This window comes from Aspergillus saccharolyticus, assembly GCF_003184585.1.
Source record: "Aspergillus saccharolyticus JOP 1030-1 unplaced genomic scaffold BP01scaffold_13, whole genome shotgun sequence".
In the NCBI taxonomy this organism is placed as follows: Eukaryota; Fungi; Ascomycota; class Eurotiomycetes; order Eurotiales; family Aspergillaceae; genus Aspergillus; species Aspergillus saccharolyticus.
Window position 1 is genome coordinate 220287 of NW_020290623.1, and position 13488 is coordinate 233774.

At 49.5% G+C, this 13488-nt stretch overlaps 2 protein-coding genes across 2 annotated transcripts; both read right to left on the bottom strand.

Annotated features, from left to right (window-relative positions):
• Window positions 1–1419: 1419 nt before the first annotated feature.
• BP01DRAFT_423122 (uncharacterized protein) lies at window positions 1420–5401 on the bottom strand. Its single transcript, XM_025579611.1, has 3 exons — window positions 2717–5401; window positions 2614–2666; window positions 1420–2551 (listed from the first exon to the last, which is right to left on the bottom strand). The coding sequence occupies exons 1-3, from the start codon at window positions 4941–4943 to the stop codon at window positions 1559–1561; spliced, it is 3273 nt and encodes a 1090-aa protein (XP_025431682.1). The 5' UTR covers window positions 4944–5401; the 3' UTR covers window positions 1420–1558.
• A 1483-nt stretch (window positions 5402–6884) lies between these two features.
• On the bottom strand, window positions 6885–9564 carry BP01DRAFT_37106 (MFS transporter). Its single transcript, XM_025576648.1, has 3 exons — window positions 9083–9564; window positions 7910–8813; window positions 6885–7849 (listed from the first exon to the last, which is right to left on the bottom strand). Exons 1-3 carry the CDS (start codon window positions 9174–9176, stop codon window positions 7051–7053), a joined length of 1797 nt encoding a protein of 598 aa, XP_025431683.1. The 5' UTR covers window positions 9177–9564; the 3' UTR covers window positions 6885–7050.
• Window positions 9565–13488: the final 3924 nt, after the last annotated feature.

Here is a 13488-nt window from a genome sequence, read left to right on the forward strand (position 1 = left end):
ACCGCCAGCATGACTATGTTTTTCGTCTGGGGTATCAAGAGTACGCCGAACTGTAGAATCCTGGCCGATTGGGGGAGGAATTGGGAGGTCCAAGAGTAGCGCGGGCAGCGTAAGCCCGTTCCGAAGACGGTAGACCTACTTTTTCTGGTGCTGTAGTTCTGGTACACTGAAACAGTACTCCGTGAGTACTCAGGGAGTACTCCGATTGCCTGGGGTGGGTGGTCCGGAGGAAGCTGCGTGGTCCGGAGGATGGGGGCGCATGAATCAGGAAAAAATGTAAGACTGCACGCCCTTCCATTGACAGCGTTTTGCCTGTTCGAGTCAAGCGGCGTCGGTGCGCTGCGCCCGCACTAAACCCAGCCTGGCAAGGATGATTCACTCAGATAATCCGATTTTATCAACCCGCGATAATCTCCAAACAATCATGCTAGTTACTTCATGCGGCGCTTGATATTACTGCATTCGACTATCGGATAGACCCTCATCAACGACATGTCCGAGATGACTTCAAAAAAGATTATCCAAGTTCCGATATACTTTTTATACAAAGCCACATACGTATCTCCTTCTACTATGGTTCGTAACATAAGGCTGGTCGCCAGGACCCATCGACTCTCCACTCGGAAAAGTCTGGATGCCAAGATCCGGATGAATAAGTCGTCGCAGAACTGAACAGACAATGAGTCAAAGGGTGCCGAGGGCAGAAAAATAACTGGAGAATGAGATCAAAATACGATGAACTAAGTGAGCGAAGGCCGTTGATTGACAATGAGGCTTATTAGTGACGGTGGGTAAGTAGTAGTAGTTGGCAAGCTCAAGATCTCCGAGATAGGACCAATAAAAACTATATGCCGAGTCTTGCGGATTTAGTTCAACTCTGTAAATATAAATATATGGAGTCTGTGGTGCTACACAAGTTAGTTACTCTGGCTTGATTGTACTTCACAGCCCCTTTGAATCCGAGAGTAATATTCCGGTCCCTGCTTTTTTTACTAAGTAATCGTGACGTTCTGAACTTGAAGACCTATCTTTATAAATTGACCTATCGTAGTGGGACAAAAAGATACAAAAAAATTACACCTGGATGCATCCAGAAAGGTGGCTTTATAGTACTACCCTGGTTAGAAAAATTCATGGACAACGCGGCTGCTGGTCGAGGAACGGAAGCGCAGGCCAGCGTGCATCGCGTCGATAAGGAAATGGCGACTCGCTTCTACAATGGAAGGTAGTAGGTTTAAATCCGCCGACTCTTCTGATGATCCCACTAAGCAACTATAGGTCAGTGAAGTCCCTAGTACTTAAACACTCAATAAGTACGACTTTCTTTGACTCCTGATTATCATCGTCGACCCATTTCTACCCACGGTATGACTTTAAGATATATTTACCCACTGGTGAGATTCATATAACACTGGATATCTTTGCGGAGGGATCCATTTTACAAGTATATACAGTATAAACGAATCAAGCATGTCTCGCCAAGCCATGGTTTTCGTGATGCAAACCGATCCGAACAAATCCCCACCACACCTTCAGCAAGACTCATCCAACCTTATCATCAACCCTCTCCAGACGGCCCATTGTTACCCGATCCACCGAAAAAGTATCCTTCCAACATATCATAATTAGCATTCTCACTCCAATCATGCTGAAAATCCATCGCCATGCCGAATCCGAGGTCGATGCCGACACTATGACCGACCCCATGGCTCAGTGAAGGCATCGCTTGGAGATTGTATTCGGCGTTGTTGTCCTCGGAGTTGGGGACGTGTCCATCTGCCGTGCCGGTAGGGTCGAAGTCAAGGAAATCGAGGCTAATGGCGGACGGTGGGTCATGGGCTGGCTGGTATTGCGCACCAGCGGGGTGGCTGGGATTGTTGCTAGCGCTAACGCTGTTGGGCGAGGCGCTTTGCTGAGGGGAGTTCGCATAGTAATACTGCTGCGGTTGCGGTGGATGTGGTTGCTGTTGGGCCTGAGGCGAAACAGGGTTATCATAAGGGGATGCGTAATACTCTAGGGATGGCGTTCGCTGGGGATGGGGGCGGATAGGGGGCCGTTCAGGAGGGTAATTGGACGCGGAGGGTTCAGGGTAGTCAGGTCTAGGCCCCCTAGGTGGTGGTGCTTGGTAGGAGTGCAAAGGTTTTCTGGGTCCATTGCTGGGACGATCGGAAACACTGGTATTATCATTGAACAAGTCACCGAAATTCATGTCGAAGCGTGGCACTGGACGAGGAGCTTGTCGCAAAGAGCCGCTGCCCTGTCGACGAACGAGGCCCTGGACATGGCGAGACCGCTGATCCAGCTGGTTACCTCCGTACGCTCTGATCTGGCTGGCTTGAAGCGCAGCTGCCTTTCGCTGTGCGGCTTCAGCTTGGATGCGGGCAAGGTCAACCTGGGATCCAAATCCAGTGGTAGAAAGGCACATTTGCACGGTGGCTTTGCTCATTCGCTCGAAGGCGTCCCGACATGCCTCCGCTGGTGGACATTTGTGCATGAGGTCCCCAAGAACGGAGGTAGCAGCGAGGACGGTGAAGTCGACCTCATCGAGTGTCTGTATGCGATCAGAATATTGAATTTAGACCCTAGTCAATGGGGTGAAGTATGGCTACGTACCAAGCGACTGCGAACCAGAGCTGAGTGCCAGATTGCATAGAGGAAGGAGATACCTGAGACTAATTAATATATGCTTTTCAAGCATCAACTCTATACGACTTACCGGCCATGAAAATATGGTGTGTTGCCAAATATGTATAGTTGACTAAGCGCACGCGATGCATTTGACGGTAGATCCGAATCACCTTCTGTCCAGCCTCGGCGACTTTGTAGTAGATCTCATCTTCATCCTCCACCTCATCCACATTAGAGAACGATGGACTGGACACGTCTTCGGCAGGCATAACCTCATCTGCCAGTTCTGGTGGCACCGTTAAGCTCTGCTGATATAGCATAATGACAGCCTGCCAGTAATTCAGCTCAAGAAATTCCACAGAGAACTGCACGCCTGTGTCACGGCGGGTGGGCGCGCTTTGCTGCCATTCTGCCAGCCGCCTGTGAACGTCTTTGCGCCAGGAATGGAAAGAGTCGAAGCCTTGCAAGAAAGGCGACATAATATCTGAGCGAATGGGTCTTCTGACGGGATATGGTGACCGTTGTCTGAGAAACCGGGCTTGTTGATGTTGAAGCACGTCTTGAATTTCAGACTGCAACACCCGTAGCTTGAAGTAATGATGTGCTGCGTGCTTATAACTCGGCGTGCCTTCAGGTGGCGCCACAATGCCTGACTTTGTAATGTATTTATCTTCGAAAGCGGATGGAAACTCGGTGCTGATGGCTTGATCGCTGATACCGAAGGGGCGACCGACACAGCAACTGACCAAACGATCGAGACTATATACACACCACCAAAGCCGACGACGAAGATCTCGCACCCACTGGCGCCGCCCCAGCTCGCGCGTATCGACCTGCTTCGTGGTTTTGTCGGTGCTCTTGCTTTGGGCACGTTTGCTGATGCTCTCGTCCCCAGGTGTATCAATCTCTGTGCCATCCTCATAATGCAGTCCAAGATCAACTGCAAGTCGCATCGCCACGCCTACGATGTACCATAGCCCCGGTGCTACAGGTCGCAAGAGAGCAAAGCTAGCGAGAAGCAGCACAGCCTGCAATTCCTCCAATGCACCTGACCCGTCTCCCGAGGCAGTATTTCCCAAAAACGACTCGAGATTGATTATTGCAGACGCATGGTACTCTTCCGGCTGATGTTGATGGCTCGCGAGTCGGGGTCTCTTAGAGCTAGAGGATGGCGAATGATCTCGACCTTCTGGTTTCACATCACCGGACGGTTTATCTTCAAAAATGATACCTGCACCTATGGCGAATACAATGTTGAGGGTGTAGAGGCTGCGCGGAGACCGTTCCTTCTCATCGACTGCGTATGTCCGTTCGAGCATATCCATGAAGTCGGTCCGATGAAGAATGGGTATCTGGGCGTTCGCATGCTCGAAATAAAGGTTTGCAAGTCTCTCGGCTAAGTCTCGATCTGGAAACGCCGCACACTTCATAGTCGGTCTTGTCTGTAGACCGAAGAATGAGTCGCGCATCGTACTCCCCGCAGTCCCCGTGGCACTATGCGGCAGGCGCTCATTGGGGCGCATTGGCCCACGCTCTGCAGCGTTTCCTGACACAGAACTCTTGACAGCAGCGAAGACGACACGAGCAAAAGAGATCCCGGAGGTTGAGCCTAAATACCGCGGATCAGAGGTTCCTTGTACTGATACCATGCCTATATTTGATACCAGATTATGTATGCGCCAATTGTCCTCTTTATTTGAATCATGACTCCTCTCCAGCTCCTGTCCACTTGAAGTATCTCTCTGCTGTCTCGGTGTCGGGCCTTCTGTCTCCTTTTTCACACCAGTTTCATTGCCTTCCGCTGCAGATCCTTCAGCTGTAGACGCTGGGGCCTCCGAGCCCGCGAGTGGTACTTGAGGAGCATCGAGGCCAGCCTCCATTTTCACAGCTTCTTCTTCGTCGAACGCAACTGGCTCCTTGTACTCGATTTTGTTGTCCATCAACAGCTTCTCCAGGTATGCCACGCGAGCCTCTAGAAAGTAGACATAACTTCGGGGTATTTCGCGTTTCGTAATTGGATCGTAGCCGACGCAGCGGACGCCGGCCTTTTCGCATGATTGGCATCGAGGAAGTCGTTGATCGCAACGGTTCTTCCGTAAACGACACCGGTTGCAGGCGGATACGTTGCGGAAAGACGAGGAATTGGAGGCGGCGGAAGACGAGGAATTGGGGTTCGCGGCTGTGTGCGCGTCACGAGCAGCTTGCTGCTGAGGCTGCGCCGGAGACTCTGCAGGCATTGAGGACGTTTCGGTGGAGGAATGCGGCCTTTTTTTCCCGGAGGAGGTCGGGGAGGGGGGTGATGCGGGGTTTAGCATAGCGGAAGAGGCACGACGAAGGGAAGCGCAAAGGTGCGAGCATGTCTTGCGAATGTCTTCCTAGAGATGTTGGTCAAGCGAGATGGAAGGAGATCAATGTGCCAAAATTCGAAAAGCAGCCGAGCATTCATGGTAAGATCATGCGATGGCTTGTGCTGTATCTCATCAATCAAGTATGCTTCTGTATCGATGCGAACAAGATGCAGGCGATTCTGAAGTCGCCAGTAGCGTATCGTAACGGCGACTTAATCGTTCGGTTATTATTCGGAAGCCAAGGCACAGTTGCAGCCCATGACGCAGGCGGTCTGCTCGCACACGGGCTCTGAGCTGGATTGCAGATGTCTTTGTCGCGCAATGAAAGCACAGTAATGTGAACACACGCACGAAAAAGGCGGCAGGGAAGGGGAAGGAAAAAAAGGCAAGCAAGCACCGAGGTCGAGATAGGACAAAATTTGGTGGAGATGCTGGTGGAGGATAAGTCTGGGTCCCGGGAATCTAGTACTACTGTTGTTAGGCTGTTAGCATGTCAGCACTCACGGGCACCGGTTCGTGCTAATCTAACTTGGTTAAGAGGGCGAGCCGGGATGAGGATTCCGCTGACAAAGATCCGAAGGAGGGGTGGTTTTATTTGCGAATATGCATTGGTAGTCGAAGAAAGCAAAGTCAGTGTCAATGTAGACAGATATGTTCGTCTTCAAATCACGCAGTTGACTCAAGGCAAGGAACGAGGAATATGTGAGGAATCAATGCTTGAAGGAAGGAGTCCTTCAGAAGATGCCGAGGTGATCCAGACTGTCTCTGTACTTCATTACTGTATGTACAGTACTTAGTGTACTGTTCCTGCCACGTGATCGCTACCATACAAATGGAGACTGATTGGTTACTGATAAGCCAGCTTCCATCGTCAAGCCTCTTCCAGTAGTAGGTCATCCGTGATAACTGGCAAGGTACTATATATTTTGTGCTGCTCTGCTTGAACTATAAGCAACTTAGCACATGGCAAGCCCTCCAAGCCAGCACCCTTCCATAATAAGAGTCACGAAGAATATAGGACAGTCACATCAGTAACAGTCCGGAATAGCTTCAGCCTATCCCACTTAGGAAGCCGGGAGCCGATGGAGCGCGGCGGTCGATTCGGCCACCAGAGCCAAACCCAAGTGTCACTGTAGGAGGGTTTCTATCCTTGACCTCCCCTGGGGCCTAGCCAGCACAGCGAAGGGGGTTCTTAAAGGAGGGGCAATCTCCTAGAGTCGGTCCCCTACAAGCCGGGCCGGCTGATCCCCCTCCCTCCCTGCAACAGGCCCCGCACTACCAGATGACGTGAACGCACTGCAACAGCGTGGCCGACTGATTAGCTATTCTCGCTAGCCTACTGCATCAACGTGCGTGAGGCTTGGCCGACTTTGCTGCTGAAGGAGAGGGGGAGACCAAGTCATATTGGACAAAAACTCAGAGGCTCGACAAGTGGGTATCCCCGGGTAATTAAGGGAGTGAGGGGTAACCTGGAAAACTCACCATGGCAAGCGCGGTAGCGCTCATCTTTACAACCATAAAAAATCATCAGAGCTACAGCATCGAATTGCCAGGCGTCATTTTTCATGATAAAACAGTTGTATGTTGGAATTGTGGAGAAATTTACATCTCCACTCCATGTCTCCAGCAGTAGATTCTTTTATCCAAGAACTATCGGACTCTCGAAGAGGTGGGATATAATAGGCGCAATAACAAAAAGTGAAACGGAAAACACAAACAGCCTCCCCAATGCATGAAGTCATAGATGCCCAACGATGCCCATGCTAATGATGCCCGCAAGAAAACAATCAACAACAGCAAAATCTGAATCAAACCCGCCAGTCCTCATGCTTTTGTCGCATATGCATCCGATCTATAAACTGCGCCAGCACCCAGCTTGAATCATGGTCTAACAAAAAGCACAACAACGAAGGGGAAAGAGGAAGAAGACAAGCCACAAGCCATAATATCCACAGAATAAAACAAAAAAGCTTAAGAATGACGTATAGTCCAACACACCACGAGAGAGTGGGCGATAAGAATGAAAATGTGATATGAGAGAGTTGAGAGAATAGAAGAGGATACGTAGGAGGCTTCAGGCCTCGGTTTCGGACTTAGAAGTCTCAGCGGACGAGTGCGCTGAGTCAACATGAGGGGAAAGGTCCAGCTCATCGATGCTCGTCCGCGCGGAAGAGAGCAATCTCCGCACCTCTTCGGGAGTACCGTCCTCCTTCCCGACAGTGAGAGGACCCCGCAACACGTTCCGGTTCTCGGCCGTCTCATCGGGCTGGATCTTCTTTTCTGCCGCCTTCTCTCGCTCAGACTCTTCCATCCAGAAGCTCTCGAAGGCACCAATGATGCAAACAAGACCGCAAGCCCACCATGCCAGCACAGAGTATCCACTCTCAAGACCTTTCGAGTGCAACAATCCAGTAATTGTTGGACCGAAGGCGCGACTCAGACTGGCCGTGGAGGCTGCAGCGCCATTGATAGACCCGAGCACCTTGGAGGAAGGAGCAGCGTTGGCAAGCAGAATCGCCGTAGCGGGGAAGGCGATAACATGTAGAGTGATCTTGCTGATCAAAGCCATATAGGCCGCAGCGAGCTGCAGCTTCTCTGGCAGGAGAATGAGGTAAGGGACCATGAAGTACAATGGAGGCCAAACCAGCAAGACGAAGCGGAACACTCGAAGTGTGCCAAAACGACGAACAACAAAGGGGAATAGCCAAAGCTGCGCAATCATCGAGTATACACCCTGAACTGCTAGCATCAATCCAATTTTCTTGGTCGCCAGACTCAGACCTCCGGTGAATTTGAAAGGCAGCACGGCGTCTTCGGTGGATGTAGGAGTGCTGAGAAAGACCGGCATAAGCTGATCGAAGGAAACACTATGACTGATGACGAAGTCAGCACCGCAAAGCCGTGAGGGAAGTAGATGCTCTGGTTGGACTTACTATGCGAGAATCCCATAGGCGATGATGTTGAAGATCACTTGCTTCGTGAAAGCCTTGGGCTTCTGCCCTTTGATCTGCCCCTCAATGTCGTCGTCCGTAGAGAGATCGGCTGATCCCTTCATCGGTCTCAGACGAGGGGAAGATTCAGTACTCCTGTATTCTGGGGGCGGAACATCTTCGTAGTCGAAGTAATCATTGCCGGTAGTTTCCTTCTTGACGTCCAATTCCTCGGCCGCACTGAGACGGGATCCCTTGAATCTGTCGACCAGCCAGTTGCCTAGCTCCAATCCCGGGTCACGGCGATTCCTCTTCTCGGGATGGGTCTCCTCCAAGAACAAAAAGCCGACGATGATACCGGAAGCGAGGACAACAACGCAAACCAAGTTGGGCAGCAGGAATGGAAAACTGTCGAAAATGGTTCCCCGCTGGAAGAGCCAAGGGTAGTTGTCGCAGGGCTGTGCCAGCGCACCACCCATGGCGGGTCCGATGATCGAGCCTAAGCACCAGACGAAAGGCATAATGGAATAAGCCCGGGGTTGGTGCTCCTTGACTGTGACTATCTCCGCAACGGTCGTCTGAAGAACTCCAATGTTACCATTCAGAAGGCCTCCCAGGGCCCGGGCGACCATGGCAGTCGCCAGGTTGGGAGCGAATCCGAACACGATCATGCTGATGGCGGTCCCAATCAGACCCATGACCAAGACGGGTTTCCTGCCAATCCTGTCACTCATGCGACCCCAAAACATACCGGCGGAAAATTCGGCGAATGTGAATGACGAAGTGATCATCCCCGCATACAAAGCAATCTTTCGATCGTTGTCGGTCACGTTGAACGACTCAACCATCTGATATACATAGGGGAAGATGGACATGAATGCGATTGGCTCGCAGATGCGACATAGCGCTAATCCAACTGTCAGCCATGACCTGCCTCTATAGAAGTGCTGCCCGAGCGCAAGATGCGCGACAGTGAAATAATTGAATCGAAGATTGTGGAATGTGGAAAAGGGGAAAGGAGGAGGGGAAAGAGGGGCAACGGGAAGAGTTCGAAAGCTCTAACAGCAAACAAACTAGTATTTGCTTTGCTTTGAACACCAGTCTTTTGTAGTTAAGTGTTGGGCGCAAAAGCAAAAATCAACAGCAAAAAGCAAAGATCAAAGGACGGAAACGTACCTAGCACGAAGAGTTGCCGTACAGGGAAAGCGGACCAATCATCGTTCCGCTCGCCATGTCGACGGCCTTGTAAACACGACGGGCGTTTAAACATCTTGTGTCGCTAGATTGTCGGTACAATTCCACTGGTATTCACGGGGAGTTGAAGTTTTCTTCGCTTGCTACAAGCTCTGGTCCAAATAGGAGCAGGTTTTGCTCGCAAGATTCGAAACGGCCGAAAAGGAATGTGTCTTCGGTGTTGTAACCAAAGGGAGGGAATGCTCGGAATAGTAAGTATAGTAGTAGTGATAAGATCGCTGTGGTGAAGAAAGGAGAGAGGCTGTTGGTCAAAGGGGGCTCAACATTTCCTCCCCCTGTCGCAAAAGTCAATGGCGAAATTCCCTTTCGTCTGGCTTGCTTCTGCTGGTCTTCCTTCTGGGTTCGGTGCTGGTCAAGACCCGAGAAACGGCTAGGCTGTGTAACTGCAAGGGAATCCGATGACGCCAAAGTTTGAACCAATTGCTCCTAGAAGCTGAAATCGCACACACAGTACGGTGGACTGAGAACCGAGAAGAAATTGATTGTCCCGGTTCAATTGAAGCAATCTTCAGGTTGATCGTCTGGATAAGAGGTCAAAGGAGGCCAGGCTTGGGGCTTAGGTGGATGTATATCTAGGAGTTGATGTAACACTAGGCAAAGTAGGAAGATTCAATAGATGCTTGTCTCAATTGAGAAAGAGGGAGGATAGCACTCAAATAGAGGTTGAGAGCAGTCAAGTACTGGGTGAAAGAAAAGTAGAAAGATTTCTCGAAAGGAGAAGCCGGCCGGGCAGGGGAATTAAATGTAGTCTTTGGAAGTGGATGGCCTACTGATATGTGATCGGGCAAAAGACTAAAAAGTTGTCAGCGGTTCAAGATAGTAGCAGTAGTAACTATGGGACAATGAAGCAGGCAGGCCCTTTTCGGTTACAGCTGTACAAGAAGGACGCAGATGCAAGCGGAACAGCAAACAGCTTAGGAAATAGGGAAGGATCCACTCTAAATTATTAGTGACAGTGTTCTTTTTTTTTTTTTGAAAAAAAAATTGCTCTCTCGATCTTAGTGTCTTGAATTATTTATTCTTCTCGATTTTTTCCTGTACCTGGCTCTTTTGGCTTTGGGTTTATTTTATTTTTAATTTCGCTCTTCATTTTTTCCCTAAAGTATGATGCGGGTGGGCTAGCCGGAAGGAAAGGGAACGAGAGAGAGGCGGAGCCATCTGACACGACGGTACGAGCAACAAGACTACTGTATACGGTAGATACTGGGGTATCACATACTAGTTTAGTCTTCCGGGTAGACTGATGACAGAGAAAACAAAGTCAGAGAAAGAACCGGAAACTGAGATGGGTGGAACCAATCGCTGCATGAAAGAGACGCAATCCATCCAAGGTACGTACATCTTGTACATCGATCCTCAGGTACTAAGGGTTGCTGCTGCGTTCTGCTTGGGTAGTCAATACAATACACAGCAAGCAAGCAGATTCAAAGGCTCGGCTACCTGCTATCATGTAAGAGCGGTATGGGCTGGTCCATTTTTTGACGGAACCAAAAGATAATGGAAGGGGGAAAAGGGAAAAATCCACTACTCCATTTTCTGACCAATATTGAAAGGGGGTAGAAGGGAAAAAAAGAAACAATAAATAAAAATCAAAAAGGAAAAAAAGGAAAAGAATCCATCCATCACTATCAATTACACAAATTCGTCATATACTGAGTAGAAAGAGGATCAGATTCAGATCGGAGCTGGAATTGTAATCATCGATCCAAAATTTACCACTGTCAAACCACATTAGTCTACCAAAAAGGGAATGCGAACAGGAACCAAAGAGGAGAGGGGAAACAAAAAAAAAAACGCAAAAAAGGGATGAGGGTAGTTTACAGAGAAGGAGGGGAAGCATCAAGAGAGGAAGAGAAAGTGATGAATAAGAAAACTAAATTAAAAGGAGGAAAGAGAAAAATAAAATAGAAAATGATGAGCGATGAGGGCAAAGGAGAAACCGCAAATTGCCCCATTCCAGAGTCGCCGCACCAGATTGACCGGTAGGAAGATCCATGTTGGACCTGAGCCCTGGGCTCCGGGGAACAGTGGAAATGGGTGCGTAGCTAAAAAGTGCGCTAAATTGGCCCGTAAGGCAATGATGATCGACTTTCCAGAAGTCTGGTTTTAGTGTGACTTAGTGAGATGATAGATCTAACAGCACCTCCTTCAAAAACCCACACCTAGAGTCATTTTGTATCTCTCTGTCACCCATTCACCCACTCACTCTTTCGCTCTCTCACTCGCTTCCTCCCCCTTCTCCCCACAAGATCTCTAGTCTCAGTACGAATAGATAGAAATCAGCTTAATTTCTGATGGGTAAGAAAAATGCAGCGTGGAAGTAGTGCGCTCCATCTCTTATCCACCGTGGGGGGCCTTGTAGTAGTTAAACCTAGATTAGAGTCTACCCACTATTATGCTAAACAGGAGACGACCTGCTAACCCAACAGGTATGTGCGGTATAAGGGATCACCTCGGAGTGTAACGGCAAGGTACGTTTCGAAAATATTCAAGACACTTAAGGCTTATCACTGTACAGCCGAAGAAAACAGCAATTATGACAGCATGCGTTCAAATACAGCTCTCTCAAGCCTGATGCTTTCTGGGTCGATGTCACTTGACCTGCAATAGGAAATTAACCCAACCAGAAGATGGGTGCCTGCACCGGTGGAGCGCTAACAAGCGGTGAATTCCAGAGACTATCGTCGATGTACGGAGTACAGGACAGTGGTTCAGTGAGGAAGAAGCTAAAAACCTTGCCCGCCGGGCCAAGATTCGACGGCATCAGATAATTCCATTAAAGTCCCGATCCAGGGCGGCGTCTACCGAACAGAACGACAGGGAACCGATGAGGGGCTCGGCCGAGGAAATGTATAATGAATAGGATTAAGAATTGAGGGACGGGATATAGAGTGCAAGTTGGATTGATAGAATTCGAACTAGAAGTTATGGAAGTTCGCATGGCCATTTGTCGAAGTGGGCCACTTACTTCGAAATGGCGGCGAACTTTCCTCAGTACGGTGAGGAGTGAGTGACACTATTGCATTTTTCTCCCGCCGGGCCTGGAGTGTGCCCGCAGTGATGGGGCCAATTGATCCGGGGAAGGGAGGGAACAATTGATTGACGTCTACTGGAAATCACCGAGATATGTCATAATGAGGAAGCGTTGCGAAAGAAGGAGCAATATGACTCCTGATGTCTACAATGTCTGCAGTCATAAGATCCAGGCGTAATCGATTCTATTTTTCAAGCTCAGCTGTCTCTCGATTTCACGGAACATGGCTAGGTGCCAATGCCTTCATTGACTAAATTGTAATATGCTAACTACGGAGTACTATACCTAATCGTCTCTCGGCTTCTTAAGCAAATGCTCCGGAAGTCTAATGCAATTTCCAGCTCGAGACAAACCATTCATTAGTCGGTGGGACGAATAACTTACTGATCGGTAATAAACAATACAGCAGTGATACCGTAGTAAAAGAGACGGCCCCTTCAGTCCGGGTCGGCCGGCCGAAACCATTGTGGATGTTGGATAAGAACGAGATCATTGGGGGGGGGAGCTTTCGAACCAAAGGTTACTCAACTGACGGGGCAACTTTTACTCTCCGGTTGATGATAGCTGAGACGGGTCCTGTCGAACGAACGTTCAGCTGGAGTGCATACAAGAGGCCTCGAACAACGATAAACAACGAACAGACAAAACAGAACCATTCAGAGACATTTCCTAGGTATTCTAAGAGCCGCCATTATCTCATGCATAACCACTGATTGAGCTGCCGTCATTGAACACTTGCTATGCGACAATGAACCTGCCTCGGATTTCTATTGACGTCACCACATCGGCTAATCGCTAATCTGTTGATTTTCCCCCAGCCGCTCGAATAGATGCAAAGACCTGAAACAGCGGGTAATGCGAAAGGAGGGGCGGGGGTGGGGTGGAAGAGAGAGGGGGGGTTTCTCTGTCTCCAGAACTCAGATACCTCATGATATGTATGGAGCCAGCGATCCTGATACCTGTTTGTTTCCCATGAATGATGCTTAGTCTAGCACGTCTCTTACGTGGCTGTCTTCCTCAGCGTTTGACTTCTGAGTTGATAGTGACCCAGCATCAGAAGGTCTGAAACCGAACCGTCTTCGCAGGAGAATCTCAGTTGTCTCACAATCCTCTTGCTACGAATGCGATGCGTATCTCAAATGTCGGTAACAACGCGTTCCGTGGGGACAAACAGCACTAAGGACGGGTGGAAGTGGGAAAGACCAAGGCACTGGGATCGCAATTCCCATACGCTGTTTGCCAAGGGCGCCCTCCATAATTACCAGATTACCAGTACTCGTACTGCTGCGTACAC

Bases quoted from the DNA above. Each gene is read 5' to 3' on its own strand.
- BP01DRAFT_37106 (XM_025576648.1), bottom strand. From the start codon at position 9,176: ATGTTTAAACGCCCGTCGTGTTTACAAGGCCGTCGACATGGCGAGCGG. The intron at 8,814-9,082 runs GTACGTTTCCGT...CAGTTGGATTAG, and splicing joins ACGGCAACTCTTCGTGCTAG to CGCTATGTCGCATCTGCGAG. The intron at 7,850-7,909 runs GTAAGTCCAACC...CTTCGTCATCAG, and splicing joins GCCTATGGGATTCTCGCATA to TCATAGTGTTTCCTTCGATC.
- BP01DRAFT_423122 (XM_025579611.1), bottom strand. From the start codon at position 4,943: ATGCTAAACCCCGCATCACCCCCCTCCCCGACCTCCTCCGGGAAAAAA. The intron at 2,667-2,716 runs GTAAGTCGTATA...AATTAGTCTCAG, and splicing joins ACACCATATTTTCATGGCCG to GTATCTCCTTCCTCTATGCA. The intron at 2,552-2,613 runs GTACGTAGCCAT...GATCGCATACAG, and splicing joins CTCTGGTTCGCAGTCGCTTG to ACACTCGATGAGGTCGACTT.